Below are 19608 nucleotides of genomic sequence, written 5' to 3'. Positions count from 1 at the left end.
GATATATGCTGCCTCTGAATTCTTGCATTCACCCGCATACTGTATGCACTCACTTACAATACTCACTTTGCATAGCTTCCTTTGATGCTGAAGTTTAAGCATCAAGAGTGGGGATAGGATAGTTTTTAATTCCCTGGCACAGAAAACAGATGCCACTCCGGATTGCTTAATGTGTCGTAGCAGAAAAGATGGGGTCAGTGACACTCCATTCATTAGAATTCATAAGACAGCAGGTGTGTGTTTCTATTTAAAGAAACAGCCCACCAAAAAGACTGATCTGTATTTCGTAAGGTTCATAGTTTCAGTCCAACTGCTAAAACACATGAAAGTGGCTTAATATTTGAAAACATATTGTTTAAGTCCACAGAGAATTGCAGTGGAACATTGTATTCTTGTCTGAAGATGTTTGTTGATTTGTGGCTTTTCAGGTTTATATGCCATTTAGATACTTGATCCCCACAAAATATTTTATATATCATGAAAATGCTTTGGGGGGAATTCACTAAGAATGAATTGCCTCTGCTGCTAGTGTGTTTATTTGCACATGCTACTGTATTTGTATTAAGTATACGATTCACTACAGGAACTATGCAAATCAGATTTAATGCTAAATACATTTTTCACAGGAGCAATTTCTGATTTATGAAGGAACATGTTTACCCTGGCAAGAATGACGATTAAACTGGATTATGGGTGGTTAGTGAATAAGATGTAGTTTTTTTTGCATTGAAATACTGCTCTCTAAAGTGGCACAGTGGATTAGTCAATTTTTAGTGAATTAGTGAAAGTGAAACTTTGTGTTTCTCTCATTCATCTGTTTTATGCTCTTGGCATGACTCTGCAGTGCTCAACTTCAAAATATATATAAATGGATCCATTTTATGTAATTTCACTTCCTGCACACTCATCAGTTTCTCTCTCATTTCTCTCCACTGGAAAAAATAAAGTGCTGATTGAGTTGCAAGATGAGGACTTCGCCATGAAGAGTTCTCCAGGTTAGGCCACGATCCAGAAATATGATCCAAAAAGCACAGAAATGACAGAGCAGTTTCTCTCAGCAGTAGACTGTATTCAGTCAGAATCTCTAAGCGTGATGCAGCCATCACTGCTCTCGCAAAGGCCACCTGGCAGAAATGACAACATAATACAACAGTATCACAGCAGAGTGAATTCATATAAATAATGTAGCAGTGTCACAACAGCAATACGAGAAACAGATTTCACTTCCAGAATCATACCATTTTTGGCGCTTTCCATGAATAGGGTATAAAATAGGTCAAACTAAATATTCTTGTTCTCATTCTTTATTCACAAACTGAGAAATTTCTAAATACAATTTAAAATTCTCATATGTGTGTTTTTGTTTTTTACTAAAAATAAATAGTAGAAATTAAACTAAAATGGAGTGTCTGTTTACACTAACTGCATATAGCATCCCTTGTTGGCAAACGCTATTTACATTAGCTCTGCCCACCAATGTCAGCAGTAGCAAGTAAGCCTTGCAAACCTGGCTTTTAACGCCATCGACGCAGGTTCGATTCCGCCTTTTGCCGAACTCGCATTTATTTTCAATAAAATGAAAATAATGTTCTAAAAGTGGAAATAAACTGCAAACGAGTGTTTAATAATATTAAAATTATTTATATATGTAGCATCTAATTACTATTTACTTTTATTGCAAAGAAATAAATGTGACTTTTACATGATGTAAATAGAATCTATCACTATTTTCCGCTAGTGTAAATAGCATATCGCTAAGGAAATGCTTTTGTCACTTATTGTAAATAGAATATATTATATAATAGAATATATTTTCACTTAGTGCAAATAGTCCTTGCTAAAATAAAAATAGAAAACATTAAAGGTGCCCTAGAATCAAAAATTGAATTTATATTGGCATAGTTAAATAACAAGAGTTCAGTACATGGAAAAGACATACATTGAGTTTCAAACCCCATTGCTTCCTCCTTCTTATATAAATCTCATTTGTTTAAAAGACTTCCGGAAAACACGCGGATCTCAACATAACACTGACTGTTACGTAACAGTCGGGATCAGTAATATGTATGACCCCAATATTTGCATATATGCCAGCCCATGTTTGAGCATTAGACAAGGAAAGGCAGTGTTAACGTCTGGATCTGTGCACAGACAAGGTAAGCCAGCAAGAACAACAGCGGAAAATGGCAGATGGAGCAATAATAACTGACATGATTCATGATAACATGATATTTTTAGTGATATTTGTAAATTGTCTTTCTAAATGTTTTGTTAGCATGTTGCTAATGTACTGTTAAATGTGGTTAAAGTTACCATCGTTTATTACTGTATTCACAGAGACAAGAGCCGTCGCTATTTTCATTTTTAAACGTGCAGTCTGTATAATTCATAAACACAACTTCATTCTTTATAAATCTCTCCAACAGTGTAGCATTAGCCGTTAGCCACGGAGCATTGGCCTCAAACTCATACAGAATCAAACGTAAACATCAAAATAAATACTTTACTCACATAATTCGAAGCATGCATGCAGCATGCGTGATGAAAATCTTGTAAAGATCCATTTGAGGGTTATATTAGCTGTGTGAACTTTGTAAATGCACTGTAATATAGTCGAGAGCTCGTGTGGCAGGGAGCATGCGATTTAAAGGGGCGGCGCTGCCAAAATCAGTGTATAGTTAATGATGCCCCAAAATAGGCAGTTAAAAAAATTTATTAAAAACAATCTATGGGGTATTTTGAGCTAAAACTTCACAGACACATTCAGGAGACACCTTAGGCTTATATTACATCTTGTGAAAAAGCATTCTTGGGCACCTTTAAAAAAAAATATATATATATAGTAATAAGTATGCCAGAATGAGCAACTGGGTTCAATAAGAGAGTTACAAATGTAGCTAAAATTTACGTGTTTTATTCATATATTTTCCATTGAATTAAAGAAAAACTAAAAAATTAAAGGAATTTCTTTATCATGAACTTAATTTTATCAGTTGTTATGGAACATGGGTTTAATGGTTGAGCATGAAGTCTAAAATTGAGAAAAACATGAATAATTCTTCCCACCATGCAGTAGAAATGGTTTATATAATATTTTTTCTTTGATTTCCTACTTTTAAGAAATGTTACTTTTTTTGTTATGGAGGGAATAGGGAGAAATATTATGGGTTTATTGCAGTGACTTTGAAAATTAGTAATAATTTAAAATTAATTAATAGTTTAAAGCTGCAGTCCGTAAGTTTTGCCTCTTTGTCGCCATCTCTGTTTGAAACCTGCAATTGCAGTTATTTGTGGAACTATCATCTTTATGTGGGTTGTGCATCAGCATGTTCCTCAGCACAGATGAATCTAATGTTTGCTGTCAGTCACAGCACCGGTGTGGATACTGTACTTTGGAATCACAGATTCAACATCTTGGAAGTATGACCAACATAAGAATTTTCACCGGAAAATGTAATTTGAACAAGTAAGTAACATTTCTGCCACTTTTGTTCTGACCAACTGAGGAAAAAGGCATTACAATCGTGCTGCCAATGGTGATTAAATCTAACGATCGCTTAACTCAGATCACGTCCAACCGTGCAAATTATTGTTATTGTTATGGTTGTACCACTCCGCAGTCCGAAGTCTTTCGCTTTTGACTATGGATGAATCTCCAGTTGTCACTGATGATTGTCATTTGGACCTTTCTGGATTACAATCCGCCATCAATGATAAGTTTAATTATTCCAGTGAGTGAGAAAAAGCTATAAATGATCCGCTACAAACAGCATCCTCACATGCCATAGCCTACTAGCTGGGATTCATGTAAACAGACGTGAAGACGAATGGCTGCATGCTCGAATTTCCCGCAGGAACCCACCAGTACCGATTTTATTATAAAACATTATTACAATCTTACTGTTGTGAATCTGGCTAAGGTAAGGAGATAGTTTTGACCACTGGCTGGTTATGTACTTGCTCAAAAATTGATTTTAGATCATTTTAACCAAAAAAAGTTATGGACTGCAGCTTTAAAATAATGTTCTTTACTACAATGCATTGAATATAAACTTCAACAGATTTCATTAAATTTGATGATTTAATTGTAAATGACTTTTAAGGGAGGCATACAGACAGGTAATATATTTAAAACAAGCTACTTTTAACACTACGGTCATTTTGTTACATAATAGTTCCTCTAACATATCTAATAGTCCTCACAACAAAAACATGATATCTGTTCCTTAAAGGATTAGTTCACTTTCAAATAAAATCTCCCGATAATTTACTCACCCCCATGTCATCCAAGATGTTCATGTCTTTCTTTCTTCAGTCGAAAAGAAATGAAGGTTTTTGATGAAAACATTCCAGGATTATTCTCCTTATATTGGACTTAAATGGCCTCCAAACAGTTGAAGGTCAAAATGACAGTTTCAATGCAGCTTCAAAGGGCTTTAAACGATACCAGATGAGGAATGAGGGTCTTATCAAGCGAAACGATTGGTCATTTTGCAAAAAAATACAACTGTATATGCTTTATAAACACAAATTATCACCTTGCACATGCTTCCGCTTTCCGTATTCTTCAAAAAGCTTACACTGTATGTCCTACGCTTTCCTTATTCTACTTGCGGAACAAACGCAGCACCAGTTTCGTTTTTTTCCGTAAGTAGGATAGGGAAGGCTTTTATTTTTTTAAATGGCCGATCGTTTCGCTATTGACCCTTATTCCTCGTCTGGTATCATTTAAAGCTCTTTGAAGCTGCACTGAAACTGTAATTTTGACCTTCAACTGTCTGGAGGCCATTGAAGTCCACTATAAGGAGAATAATCCTGGAATGTTTTCATCAAAAACCTTAAATTCTTTTCGACTGAAGAAAGAAAGACGTGAACATCTTGGATGACATGGGGGTGAGTAAATTATCAGGAAAATTTTATTTAAAACTAATCCTTTAAGAAAAGTCATGAGACATCTGTACCGTTTTCATGGAAATTGCCTTATAGTGAGGTGTAAGCAAATCTTTCCCAATCATAATGTAACAAAAGCCTAATATAAGCAACACCATGTGTTATACAGTTGCATGATTTAAGTCATTGTCATCTTTGAACATCTCTCTCTCTCTCATTTCTCTTTCTTTCTCTATTTCTTTCTTTCTCTCTCTATCTTTCACATTTGATCTCTTTTTCTCTTCACATTTTGGCAGCGATTGAGGGCTTAATCAGTAAGACAAATTATGTTGTCTGGGGCTGCATCTCTTTAGCACTATTCAAAGAAAAAAATCTCAACACCAGTCTGCTAAAGAAACACTATGCATGTTTTAAAAATGGCTCCTTAATTACCGAGCTGCTGCATATCTTCACAGATCTGCCCATCATCCAACACTCTCTGTCATGAACGCTTGGCTGAATGTTTCATCTCACTCGAAGCATCACGCAAAATATTAATTTCTCCTCTGATGCTTGGATAGTTTTTACAGCAGCTATATTAGCCGTATCTGTCATCCATATGACAGTGAAGTGCAACAGCAGAGCAAAGCAAATGATACTACTTGTCTCATGCTCATCCCATGACAGAATGTGTTCCATGAAGGTGTTAATGAAACACTTTGCACTTCCCATCAAGTACCTTGCACTAACCTGCATGAAGAAATTTCTCGGCTTATTAAAGGAAACAAGTATGTTTCTAGAAATCAGTTGTATGCAGTTTCGACAAGTTGGTTATGTCATTTGAATAGGATGCGCTTTTTCGGCTGTCACATCCTCATTCATATGGCATAAGGATGACACATGTAGTACTAATACTTTTTTGTCCAAGCTTTACATGTTAAAATGTTTTTCATAGGGGGTTAAAATTTGCCAGATTTCTAGATTTTGTTAGGTGCACAAAAGTTTCTCTCACATGTCCTGTCGCGCTAAATGCTCAGACTAGCAGGTTCTGGTAAGTGCTTCATGCATGAGTAACACTATTGTTTCAGCTCCAAATGCACATAGAAACATAAAAGCATGTCTGAAGCTTCTGTCAAAAAAGACTAATGCTGACAAAGTGATCCTGAGATCAGGAGGGCTATCAGTTTCACAGGTGCAGAAATTTGACCGTGCTGAACTGTATTTTGTCCATTTTTTTTTTCTGCTGAGCACTTCTGAAGTGTGGAATAAATTAATTATGATTTTAAAAATCTCACTGGTTATATACAGTAGCATTTACTTTTTTTTCCAAAGTGTGGAATAAATACTTTGGTCTAATGATTTAAAGGGTTAGTTCACCCAAAAATGGAAAATCTGACAGTAACTACTCACCCTCATGTTGTTCCACACCCGTAAGACCTTCGTTCATCTTCAGAACACAAATTAATATATTTTTGATGAAATTCGAGCGCTCTCTGACTCCTTAAATAGAACAAAAATAACAAATTTATTCAACAATATCTTGCATCATTCTCCTACACTGTTTACGTCCAGCGCTTCAAGGTTCTACATCAGAACGCCAACTCAGATTTCATCAAAAATATCTTAATTTGTGTTCCGAAGATGAACGAAGGTCTTACAGGTTTGGAACGACATGAGGGTGAGTGATAAATGACAGAATTTCCATTTTTGGGTGAACTAACCCTTTAAGTGCCTTACTAAATAAATACATAAGCAATAGTTCTCACGAAAATAAAAATTGTCATCATTTACTCACCTTCATGTTGTTCCAAACCTGTATGATAATCTCTGATGGGTTTTACTCTAGCAATATCACATAAGCAAATATTGTATTGAATTTCAGCATAGCATACCTGCAGCTTCATTCCTAAGGCTGAAATACAGTCGTGCTGATATTCAGAACAGCATCACAATTTGCAAGTGTGATATTGATTTTATACAACAGTTCTGTACAAAAGATATTATTTCGAGTTACTTGTATGAAAAAGCACACAACTCTGCTTTCACACTGCTCACATACTCTGGTTTGGAGAGCCATGCAGGGATGTAGACAAGCAGAGCGATATTAACAGTGAAAAGTGCTGTTGGACTAAATAACAGTCTTGGAACGCCGCTTGGCCAATTAAATTCAAGGAGTGGAACTAACTGTTGTATAATGTGAAGTACCTTAGCATTTTATCGAGCATGTCTGCCATGGCAGATGTTTTCTGTAATCTTTCATCTTGTCAAATGGCTGTTTTTCATTAACATTAGGACTCTTTACATTGGGAGCAGCCTGTGCTTTTGTGTGTTGTAGAGGCCAGCCTTCCAGAGGAGCTTGGGGACGACAGGGGTTTCCACTGCGAGTTTGTGCCAGATCTGTCTCCGGGACTTAAGGTCACCATCAGAGCGATCTGGTAAGGGGCATCCGTCACCAGAATAGAACAAATTAGGGGTGTCAAATTTTGCTTTCACAAAAATTAAGTACAGGTGCTGGTCATATGATTGGAATATCATCAAAAAGTTGATTTATTTCACTTCAGGAAGTTTTAGAGCACTTCATGCTTCCTGCTGCTGACCAACTTTATGGAGATGCAGATTTCATTTTCCAACAGGACTTGGCACCTGCACACAGTGCCAAAGCTGCCTGTACCTGGTTTAAGGACCATGGTATCCCTGTTCTTAATTGGCCAGCAAACTCGCCTGACCTTAACCCCATAGAAAATCTATGGGGTATTGTGAAGAGGAAGATGCGATATGCCAGACCCAACAGTGCAGAAGAGCTGAAGGCCACTATCAGAGCAACCTGGGCTCTCATAACACCTGAGCCGTGCCACAGACTGATACCGCATTGCTGCAGTAATTCAGGCAAAAGGAGCCCCAACTAAGTATTGAGCGCTGTACATGCTCATACTTTTCATGTTCATACTTTTCAGTATGCCACGATTTCTAAAAATCCTTTCTTTGTATTGGTCTTAAGTAATATTCTAATTTTCTGAGATACTGAATTTGGGATTTTCCTTAGTTGTCAGTTATAGTCATCAAAATTAAAAGAAATAAACATTTGAAATATATCAGTCTGTGTGTAATGAATGGATATAATATACAAGTTTCACTTTTTGAATGGAATTAGTGAAATAAATCAACTTTTTGATGATATTCTAATTATATGACCAGCACCTGTATAATTACAATAATTTTTAAAAACTAATAAAACTAAATTATGTGTTTTTATTTTTTAACTAATTAAATACTTTATAAATGAATCATTTAAATGTTATTTTTTAAATTATTTATCATTATTGTAAAGCTGAAAACAGTAATTTAACTGGTGGGACAGTTAAATGTTTATTAAATTCTGTAATTATTGCTCTGAATTGTCATGTTACAGTAATTTATCTGTCTTTCCCAGTGTAATGCGGTTCCTGGTGTCTAAGAGGAGATTTAAGGAGAGCCTTAGGCCTTATGACGTGATGGATGTGATTGAGCAGTATTCAGCCGGCCATCTGGACATGCTGTCACGCATCAAAAACCTTCAGTCCAGGCAAGACTTCAGTCTGTTCAGAACAAAAGATCCACATTACAAAGTTTTCACCATTAAGGTGACCCTCTAACAATGACAGGATCCACCTGATTCAGTAGTCAATCAGTATTTGTCAGGAGCTGTAGCTGGATTGATGGCTGCACCCTCTGGTGGTCACTGTTTGGTATTGCAGAAAGATAAAACTATAGAAAGGCAGGATGAGATACTAGGAATAGTTCACCCAAAAACGAGCATTTTATCATCATTTACTTAACCTTTGTTTTGTTCCAAACCTGTATACATTTCTTTCTTCTGTCGAACACAAAATAAGATATTTTAAAGAATGTTGGTATCCAGACGGATAGTAGTTGACGGCACCCATTGACTTCCATAGTATTTTTTTTCCTACTATGGAAGTCAATGGGTGCCATCAACTGTCTGGATACCAACATTCTTTAAAATATCTTATTTTGTGTTCAACAGAAGAAAGAAACTCATACAGGTTTGGAACAACTTGACGGTGAGTAAGTAATGACTAAATTTTATTTTTGGGTGAACTATCCCTTTAACACTGCTTGATCAAAATCACATTCACAGTGGTTGTTTTCTGTGTCACATTCAAATGGTTTGAATACAGATTCACTCCTTTTCTCTCAAATAAGCCTCATATATGTTGTGAAATAGCATCCACACATATACCACTATATTCCAACAGCAAAAACCATTTCTGTCATACATGTAAACATGAAACACTGTTCCTAGAAGTGGGTGAGAACAGACATGTATGGAATATATTCTTTCTTATTTGTCGACGGTCCACGCTGGGGTATATGGAATGGTTTCCATGTGTTGCTTGATGATGCTTGGTATCCATGTTCTCTCTGTGTACTTTGCCAGGATAGATTTGATTGTGGGTCCCCCTCCCCCCTCGACCCCTCGTCACAAGAAGTACGTAATCAATTCACCAATGGCCTTCCCATGCTGAATGGGTTTATTATTGGACAGCATTGTAGTATAAAACTACAATTGTATCATGACGATTAAATTACTGAAGTCAAAGAGAAACATGAGGGGAAACTTGAAACTGGTGGCATTGTTGATTGGATATTCTGTGTTCACCTTGAGAAAGAATTATGTTTTGGATGGGTATAATAATTATCTATAATTACTTGACTGCTTCAGAATTAAGCTTATCAAAAGTTAATTTATGAAATTATATATATATATATATATATATATATATATATATATATATATATATATATATATATATATATATATATATATATATATTATATATAAAAAAACGATTTTCTTTATGCTGTGCAATAATGCTACACACTACAGTGTGACCATGCAGCCTGCTTATTGGGGGACTGAAGCAATTGTGCATGCTGTTCCAGGGTTTAAAAAAGAGAGAATAACTACAATGTACAGTGTTTAAAACACAAAGCATCATAAGGCATGGAACCAGGTGACATTGTAAATTAATTTTCATTTATTTCCCCATATTTTTTTTATTATACAAATTCTTTGCCATTGGGTGTTTTGCCAATCAGTGTTGGGGAAGATATTTTAAAGGGGGTGGGGGGTTATTTCTAAATATAACAATATATAATATAAATATCTGATGATATTTTTTATAATTTAGTCTGAAATATATTTTATTAGGTTTTTAAATAAATCAATAATATCTATTATGGTGAAAGCACTAAATTTGAAGAGATACAGTTACATAATGCACCCTTGAAGGGTTAGTTCCCCTAAAATGAAAATAATGTCATTTATTACTCAACCTCATGTCGTTCCACACCCGTAAGACCTTCGTTAATCTTCGGAACACAAATTAAGATATTTTTGTTGAAATCCGATGAGGCCTGCATAGGGAGCAATGACATTTCCTCTCTCAAGATCCATAAATGTACTAAAAACATATTTAAATCAGTTCATGTGAGTACAGCGGTTTAATATTAATATTATAAAGCGACGAGAATATTTTTGGTGCGCCAAAAAAAAAAAAATTAACGACTTATATAGTGATGGCTGATTTTAAAACACTGCTTCAGGAAGCATCGGAGCACAAATGAATCAGTGTGTCGAATCTGCTGTTCGGAGCACCAAAGTCACGTGATTTCTGCAGTTTGACACTCAATCTGAATCATGATCCAAAACACTGATTCATATTGCTCCGATGCTTCCTGAAGGAGTTTTAAAATCGGCCATCACTAAATAAGTAGTTATTTTGTTTTTTTTGGTGCACCAAAAATATTCTCGTTGCTTTATAATATTAATATTGAACCACTGTACTCACATGAACCGATTTAAATATGTTTTTAGTACATTAATGGATCCTGAGAGAGGAAATGTCATTGCTGGCTATGCAGGCCTCACGGAGCCATCGGATTTCAACTAAAATATCTTAATTTGTGTTCCGAAGATCAACAAAGGTCGTACGGGTGTGGAACGACATGAGGGCGAGTAATTAATAACAGAATTTTTGGGTGAACTAACCCTTTAATCTAACAATAATTAACAGCAGCTTTTAACAAAATATTTCATTATAAAGAAGGTCACTGAATATGCAGCACAGGGACTCAGACTGATGCTGTTTTATTAGTCTGTTATGAACCCCTCAACCTAGAGTGATTCTGACCAGTGTTAATTTAGTATTATTTATATACTACTGTAATTTTTTTCAATATTTTGAATTAGCTTTTACTTTTATATGTTGTTTTAATTTGAGATTAATTTGTAGTCGTTATGTGTTTGTTTGTTTGTTTGTTTGTTTGTTTGTTTGTTTTTTGTTATTTATATATACTACTACTACTACTACTATTACGGGGCTGTTGAATGCTCTAATCTAATTGGTTGACCAATGTTCTAAGGTGTGCAATTATTTTCAGGGAAACGCACAGCTAAAGTAGCTCTTGGAAGGTCTTGACCACATTGCAGTTCCACATCACTTCGCCAAGTGTTTTCAGTTATTTCAATAGGTCCTTACAGCTTACAACCGCAAAAGAAACAAAACCCACAATGACACCGACCAAGCAAATAATTGAGTAAACAATAAGATGAAAACGTAAAATTATTGTGATGGTTCTCACGCGCTCTCTCTCAAACGTACACGTACTGTATCGTACAGACACACAGAAACGTTTGGTCAGCACTTCTCTGACAAATTAATCAGTTAAATAGTTTAACAACTTGAGATACATGACTCACCAGTGAGGTAATAACAGAAATTACTCCCACACACAAAAGTGTTTTAAGGACAAAAACCTAGACAAATTTCTTGAAATACAACATCGGAACAGTGTCTTGAGGTGTGGTAACCGTAGTATAAGCGGAATAATTGACGACGGGACGTTGAATTCTTTGAAAATAATACACACCAGAGGTGGTAATACGGCCACGACGCAAAGTCGTCAATTATTCCTTACATAATATAGTTTTTTTTTTTGTTTTTGTTTTTTTTTTCCATTTTTAGGATTTTTAGAATTTGTTAACAATAACAATACCGATTCTGACCAATACTAGATAAGACAGAGGGCTGTTAAGGGCAAAACCAGTTCACTAGAATGATTTAACAAAAGAATCACTTGATAAATAGAACATTTTAGTAAAATCTGGTTCACTAAATTCTGATTCACTACAATGAATCAGTCTTTCCACACTGAAAAATGTAGTCAAGTTAGTTGTTTCCTTATTTTTAAATGAGTTACTCCCCAACACTGCTGTCAATAACTTTACAGAGAAAGAGTTTTCACTACAGTAATGTTAGCGTTCATCTTTGTTTGAAAGAGCCATCTTTTTGAAGACCCAAGTCCCTGATGAATGCTTGCTGATCAACAACATTGCAGTATGGCATGCAGCATGCAATATCACTTATATTCACTTTCAGCAAATCAAGCATCAAATCATTTTTCCCTATGATTTAAATCCTGCTATCCTACGTTTGCATTCGCATGCTCAAGTTCTCCACCAAAAAGCTAATTTCTGTTAACTTGACAAGGTGCAGTGCACAGTTAACCACTGAATCTCAGTGTGAATGAGGGTGTATTGACTATGTGTCGAAGTGATGGTCTATTGGATCACTAGAGTGGATCAGATTGTGGGAAAAGGAGCCGGGACAGGAGAAAAGGACAAACCCAAAAGCGACACCGACATGGTTGAGGACCAGAGCATGATGGGACGTCTAAACAAGATGGAGAAACAGGTGAACCACATTGTGTCAAGTTCATTTGATGTGTTTGTATAGCACCATATATGTCAGTGCTGAAGAGTCTGGTTGTGTCTCCTTGTGCAGGTGGGGGCAATGGACCTCAAACTCAACTTTTTGGTCAGCGTGTACACCACACATATGGGCATCCCGCGATCTGAGACCGAAGCCCTCCTGGGATTTAAAATCCCTTACCCTGCTCCTCCTTACCGCAGCCCTGATGATAAGAGCGAGAAAGCACAGAACGAGGACGATGATAAAAACAAGAGCACGTCCCCCGTCCATCCTGGTCCCAACGGGACTCCCACTGACAGCCAGTGTCGGCCCTCTACCTCATGGCATCAGCAGGAAGAACATCCCCTCAGTGTGCCTCTCTGGAACAACAGCCGAGGAGTGTCACCGATAGGCACCGACGACCCCTCATTGTACCGCCTCCCGCCTCCGCCGTTCTACGAGAACGGTGACAGCAGCCGCTCGCGTAGGTCCAGGAGACCCATCCAGCAGCAGGCAGCTGTCGAGAGTGACACGTCTCTGTCCATTCCCTCGGTGGACCATGAGGAACTAGACCGCTCTTTTAGTGGCTTTAGCATTTCTCAGGCCAGGGAAGAGGATTACGTGCCTCAGGTGGGTATGGGGCTTTTTGGTGGAGGAGGCGGGACGCTGTGCAACCGTCTCAGGCCTTATCTGGCCGAGGGGGAGTCAGATACGGACTCTGACCTGTATACGCCCGGAGCACCGTCACCTCTCTCTTTTACAGGGGAGGGGCCTTTCGGTGACAGGATGTGGCCCGGTCTGAAGTAGTTTTGAGTTTGTTATGAGGACCAGTATCCTAGCAGATGGACATTTAAAACTGTCGGAAGTTCAATCTCGAAAAACACAAAAATGGGCGAGTGATTACCGACTGCACTGATGCAACAGCAGCGAGAACGAAACATGAACATTGCCATTTAAAAAAAGACCCCAAACATGGAGGCTGAGGATATGTGCGTTTGCAAGCGGAAAAGATTGTGTGTATTAAATTACCGGCATGGATCTTATTCAAATCAAACAAGCCACCCCTTCTTTATTAGTTTATCTAATCACCACAGCTAATGCAGTATCAAACGCACTTTACCTTGCAACTGTTATTTTAAATTCACAAGATATTTATTTATTTATTTACATTGTCTTTTCTGAAATGCATTATGAGACTGTTATGCGAAACGAGTAGTTAATCAGGGCATGTGTTCGTAGTAAGCATTTAATGAACATATTTAAATTGAAAGGATTCAGTGGAGAAAATAATTTCAGCCAAAGAAAAAGACGACAGAAAGCTGAGCATGCCTTACAGGTACTTTTTACCCTCTTACATTTCTTATCTGAAGGGTGGAAAATTAATTAATTTTTTATAGCTACTTTTAAAGTCAAGGCACTCACAGAGAGAGACGTACATTTAGAGGAACTAAAAATATTTCCAGAAACCCTGGTAATGGTCAAAGGAGAAATATCCATGCTATTGCTATTTTAATTTTCTATGATATCAGATTTTATGCTGTAGTGAAGAAGGCACTGAATAATAATCAGACCTAAAAATACACTAACTGCATGGCATGTTTATGGAATATAGCTTGCTGACAACCTAATAGGATGACAATTGAGATTAGAAAGAAATAGCAATGAAAGAATGTCTCCTTAACTGCAGTCAGGGATAAAGGAATTGAAAATGTATAAAAATGTATTTATTTATTTTTTTTGGTCAATTCTACTTTGAAATCACTTTTTGTACAAGGTGTCCTGTAGGTGCAACAGACCATGTACATCTGCAAATGTATCACTCTTCCTAGTAAAACGGAAGATGAATAATCTATCTAAATGCGGTTTACATAAGAAAACAGAGATTACCATGTTAAAAGACATAAACATTTTTTTTTTTTATTTTTTTTTAAAGCTGTATTTCAAAGCGCTGTTCAAACATTACAATATTAGGTTGCATCCTGTAAGGAAATAAAGTTGGTCTTATCTCAGTCTGCTTGCCTGTCTGTTTCATGAGATTTCGCATGGCCTTGTGCAATCATTTCTTTATCATACATGCATAGGCCTTGACTTTTTTTATGTTTTTTGAATTATGTTGAATATCCAAGATCCATGTGTATTCAGTAGATCCAGTCCAAGCTGTCTGTGGCCCAGCAGTAAGACAGCAGCCCCACCACTGTCGCTAGACTCACTGCTAACACTGACCGCAGCAGGACGACACACTATAGAGAGATCAAGACAGAGGTCAGTATAAAATGATAGGTTAGATTATTTATTTTATTAGTAATGACTTCACTTGAGGCTGATTCAAGTGCAGTATACATTAACTTGCATTGTACATGAATAATGGCAGCATCAGTATGATAAATGTTTACACAACTTATACACGATTTATGTGTATCACGAACATGTTTTTTTTTTGTTTTTTTCATTCTAGCAAATTTATATTTACCTTATTTCTTTTGGGGTGTTCCTTCAGCTGCTTGTCTGCCTTTTGTAAGCCCTTTGGTAAAAATTTTTGCCTTGCGTATAAACGTCTGTTTTGTGGTTCATCAGAATCACTTTGGTCCTGAAAACACGTGGCGAGCAGATGATGTTAGATTATTATTATTATTTGATGATTTTGTTGTACAGTATGCGTGATGATCTTATGTTCTCACCTCAGTCTTCTGGAGAGTGTCATCTTCTGAGTTTGATTCCTGTTCACTGCTGCAAGGCAATGTAAAATGCAAATTTACCAATCTGAAATCTGAATGAAATTTTAAGATGAATGAAATCCATCTTACCTATCATTATCTTCCTCATTTTGAGAAGATTGTTGATTCAACCTAAACATAACTCTGTGGGTCCTGTCTGCTTAGAGAGAGAAATTTACACTTTATATATTAATTTATCAGGCATTTTTATTTGAACACGTCATTGATGCTACTGTCATGCGTAACAGTTGAGCTACAGAAACAATTTTTATATAAAATAATTTTATTATATTTTAAATAGTAGTTTATTTCTGTGATGGCTTCATCATTATTCTAGTCTTAAGTGTCACATGATCCTTCATGATCCTTCAGAAATTATTTTATCTTCTTAATATTTTTGTGGAAATTTTTTCTTTGATGAATACACTCAAAAAAATGCTGGGTTGTTTCAACCCAAATTTGGGTCAAATATGGACAAACCCAACCGTTTGGGTTAAAAAATGCATTTAAAATTTTAACCCAATGGTTGGGTTTGTCCATTTTTGACCCAAACTTGGGTTGAAACAACCCAGCATTTTTTAGAGTGTATAAAGTTTAAAAGAACAGCATTTATTTGAAATATAATAAAATATAATATATTTTTTAATATTATAAATAAATTTACTGTCACTTTTGATTAATTGAATGCCTTGCTGAATAAAAGTATGAATTTTTTAATTAAAATTAAAATCTTACTGACCCCAATTTTTCGATAAAACATGCATTTGAGAGCTTACCCTCTTTTTGCGCCTCTTTAACAAACTCCTCGTAGTATCTGTCAGTTCTTGCTTGTTCCTGCTTCATGTCCCTCTCGATTTCATTTTTCAGCTTCTCCAAGAAATCATCCTCATCATCAGAGATCTCCTTACTTGGGTTCATTTTATAGAACTCTTCTACATTAATGTCATGGTCATATTCATCAAGATTCATTTCCTCATCCACCAGAAGGGCACTAATATTTTCAATGTATGAAACTTCTGAGGGTTCACGGCTGTCTTCCTTTTTGCTTTGTTCTTTTTTAACTGAACTGGACTCTGGAGGATGCAACTCACTGATGCAACCTTTTGTGCTCAGTTCCTCTTCACTGCTGTGTGGCAAATCATTCAAATCAAATTTAGAAGCTTGTTTGCTACACTAAAATCTAAGATATATGCTACACACTTTACTTTTGAAGTAGCTCTGAAATCTGTTTTACCTGTCACTCTCCACCTCATAATGAGAGGATTCTAGATCCAAACAAAACGTCACTTTGTGGATTCTACCTGTTGTAGTTGTTGGGAAAGAATTTATCCAGTAGTATGTTAAGATTCATTCATAAAAAAAAAAAAATAAAAAAAAATAAAAAAAGTGATTCATGATATTGCTTTAGGGCGTTAAGATGGTTAACAAAATTAGCATTTACCTTTGTTTTCCTCTCCTTCGGCAGGCTGGTAGAATCTGTTAAATGCTTCAATTCTGGCTTTTTCTTTCTCCCAGTCCCTCTCGGTCTCCTCCCCATCATTCTCCAGCTCTTCCTGTAAATCGTCCTCTTCATCACAGATCACCTCTTCTCCATTAATGTCCCAGTCATATTCGTCAAGCTTCAGATTCTGATCATCCATCAAGTTCCAAAATGTCCCAGGTAGCAAAGTGTTGATATTTTCACCAATATCTGAAACTTCTGAGTGTTCACTGTTATGTTCTTTGTTGTTCTCGTCTGGTTCGACTGAAATGGCCTCTAATGGATGTGACTCACTCACGCTTCTGTTTTCAGATGAGTATGTCTCAGAAGAACCCGCCATTCCTGCTTCAGGAGATGCTGGAATGCTTGAAAAACCTTCAACATCACATAACTCCTGCTGACTATCAGTGACCAACACATCCTCTGCACCATGTTCAATGCTTTTCCAATCTGTAGCAAAGTCTTTCGTCAAGTTGTGCTCTTGTTTCATGAGAGCTGTGTTTTTTTCCTCTGAGAATGTTTGGAAAGTGAAATCAGTGGTTTCTTCTTGGCTCTTGCAGCAGTCATCGTCACTGCTGATATCACTATCATAGTCAGGGTGCTCATTCATGTAAGATTCACTGGAATTGAATTGGAAATTTGCAGAGATTCCAAAATCAGAACTTTCCCCAGTGTTTAAAATCTCACCGTTATATTCATCATCTCTAATACTGTCCTGCTTTGTCTGGAACAATATGTCAACATCATTTTTCCCAGTCTCCACATCCAGATCCTCATTCTGGACATAAGTGAGCATGTCTGCAGGATCCATACATTCATCTTTCCTTTGAACATCATCATCCCTTGAAGTTACAACTTTGTAACTCAGTGGAGGTTCGTTGCTCTTTATCTCATAGGAACAACCCAGGTCTAAAACCTGCACCTCATCTAGCTTGGTGTCCATGTGGTTGGGTTGTCCACCCTCATGACCTTCACTGCTGTCCCCACTATCACTTTGAGACAAATCAGAGGGGTACTCTGCTAAACCTTCCTCTTCTCTTTCATGATTTTCATGATCTTCTTCTGTAAACTCTCTCATCTCATCCACAGACTGGACCTCCACTGATGCGGCTGGACAATCTTGCAATGTTGACTTTATGGCACTAAAACAATCAAGCATATTATCATCTGGTTCATGCTGAAGGACATGTTCCTCAGTGCTGCCAAGCTCCATTCTATCCTCTTTGGACGTTGAGCTCTCATTTTCAGGCGTATCCACCATCTGGTAAGACAGTAGATATGATGTGGTCTCTGTGCTCACTGTTTCCAGGTCATAGTGAGTTAGTTTTGGAAGATCCATTTCTAACTCACTGACATCTTCAGCTTGTTCCTTGTTCAATTGATGTATTTTGACTTCATTCTCTCTGCATTCCTCATCATGCAAGCTTAATTGCTGGTTTTGGGTTTGTGTCTTATTTTCATCTGTATCATTATCACATGAACCAGAGAGCATAGATCCTGCCTTCATGCTTTGTTCATCAAACGAGAAGTTCCTATTGTTTTCAGAACAGTTCTTAGTTTCCTCTTCCCTATTTGTCCACTCGAAATCTATGTCAGACTCAGATCCACTGGATTCTTTGTGACTGTTGTCGTCCTCCATGTCTGGCTCATTTTGAGGTATGTTAACACTGTGTGCTGTTGCACTGTCTTCGTCAAAGTGTAGATCCTCAAAGCTTGTCTCTGTTTATATATATATATAAAAAAAAAGAAAATGCATTGCAAGGTGTAATTCAAAATATGGTTAAAACACCTATGAAAAATCAAAACAGAAAATTCCTTTATATTAATGAAGTACACTGGGCTGTATTTGATTTTGACAGACTTTTCTTATATTGACTTGAGGTAAAAAGTCAAAATATTTATATAAAATGGTTTAGTGGTGAAAATCACGATATGCACAGTTGGCTAGAATTTTTTTTACTGCTTCATTACACAAAAGGTCTTACACACAAATCTTACCTGGGAACGCGTCCTTCAGAAAATCCGCAATGTTTTGCTCCATCTTGTTTTTTACAACAGGAGGTGTAAATCATAATAATTTCACCTTGTACAGACAAAATCAGATGCAGACATGACAGACACTCTGAATGTTCCACCACTTGACAAAATGAGCGTGTGTGATGCGTGCCGCATCATGTCATAGCTGCTTCCTGTTTAAATAGGGCCATAACAACAAGTACATGACTAGAAACATCACAGAATTGAACAGGTACTGAACAAAAACTGCTAAATTAGCATGAAATGTCAATTAAAATAGTTAAATACAAGAATCAAAAGTTAACCAAGTTGTGTATAATATGATTTATTACATCTTAGTATTTCTGTGCTGTGTGCGTGTTTGTGTGTGTGTGTGTGTGTGCTACTGCTGCATGAGCACAGTCTTGTTTGACATTTTCTAGGTTGCGGTTTGAGTAGCTCAACCACACCATATCTCCTCTAAATTTATGCATCCTTCTCATGAGTAACACAGTGTATTTATGCAAACACTTCCATGCAGGCACCTCAGACAATGTAAAATGTGTTTTTAATGATGAAAAAGATGATCAATTTCCATTATGCGAGTTTTGTGTATTATTTTTTTACATTAAAGAGTGAAAGCGTACCTTTTACTCCTCTAACAAAATATGAGCTGAATTAAATGGGAAAAGGACCTTTCATTATATATATATTATATATATATAGTGTTTGTTAAGAGTCAGAATTGGAGTTTTGTGGATTTAATCTGTCTATTAGATTTTCTTACAATTTCAAG

General features: G+C 36.5%; 2 protein-coding genes across 5 annotated transcripts in view; one reads left to right on the top strand and one right to left on the bottom strand.

The window, feature by feature from the left end:
* The window catches only part of kcnq2a (potassium voltage-gated channel, KQT-like subfamily, member 2a), a 38130-nt gene extending 24700 nt beyond the window's left edge, over nucleotides 1–13430 (top strand). Inside the window, exons 12-15 of the mRNA XM_067393864.1 lie at nucleotides 7205–7304; nucleotides 8300–8431; nucleotides 12509–12626; nucleotides 12717–13430. Coding sequence (XP_067249965.1) covers nucleotides 7205–7304; nucleotides 8300–8431; nucleotides 12509–12626; nucleotides 12717–13430 — 1064 coding nt within the window. The remainder of the gene's footprint in view (nucleotides 1–7204; nucleotides 7305–8299; nucleotides 8432–12508; nucleotides 12627–12716) is intronic.
* An 842-nt stretch (nucleotides 13431–14272) lies between these two features.
* si:dkey-183p4.10 (uro-adherence factor A) lies at nucleotides 14273–19343 on the bottom strand. Of its 4 annotated transcripts, none has more exons than XM_067393860.1 (8): nucleotides 18816–18993; nucleotides 16779–18536; nucleotides 16572–16638; nucleotides 16114–16463; nucleotides 15428–15497; nucleotides 15302–15350; nucleotides 15094–15210; nucleotides 14340–14863 (listed from the first exon to the last, which is right to left on the bottom strand). In XM_067393860.1, the coding sequence occupies exons 1-8, from the start codon at nucleotides 18856–18858 to the stop codon at nucleotides 14762–14764; spliced, it is 2556 nt and encodes an 851-aa protein (XP_067249961.1). In that variant the 5' UTR covers nucleotides 18859–18993; the 3' UTR covers nucleotides 14340–14761. The 4 variants fall into 4 exon arrangements, with proteins under 4 accessions (XP_067249963.1, XP_067249964.1, XP_067249961.1 ...); XM_067393861.1 differs by having other exon boundaries at nucleotides 15428–15494; XM_067393862.1 differs by lacking the exons at nucleotides 16114–16463; nucleotides 16572–16638 and having other exon boundaries at nucleotides 14273–14863; nucleotides 18816–19343.
* Nucleotides 19344–19608: the final 265 nt, after the last annotated feature.

The sequence above is a fragment of the Chanodichthys erythropterus genome, chromosome 9 (genome assembly GCF_024489055.1).
Source record: "Chanodichthys erythropterus isolate Z2021 chromosome 9, ASM2448905v1, whole genome shotgun sequence".
NCBI lineage: Eukaryota > Metazoa > Chordata > Actinopteri > Cypriniformes > Xenocyprididae > Chanodichthys > Chanodichthys erythropterus.
The sequence above is the reverse complement of the archived record's forward strand: the minus strand, read 5'-3'. Positions and strand labels throughout refer to the sequence as shown.

Coding starts and splice junctions, on each gene's coding strand:
- si:dkey-183p4.10 (XM_067393860.1), bottom strand. CDS start 18,858: ATGGAGCAAAACATTGCGGATTTTCTGAAGGACGCGTTCCCAG. Junction 16,639..16,778: donor CGAAGGAGAGGAAAACAAAG/GTAAATGCTAAT, acceptor CAACTACAACAG/GTAGAATCCACAAAGTGACG. Junction 14,864..15,093: donor AACACCCCAAAAGAAATAAG/GTAAATATAAAT, acceptor ATCTCTCTATAG/TGTGTCGTCCTGCTGCGGTC.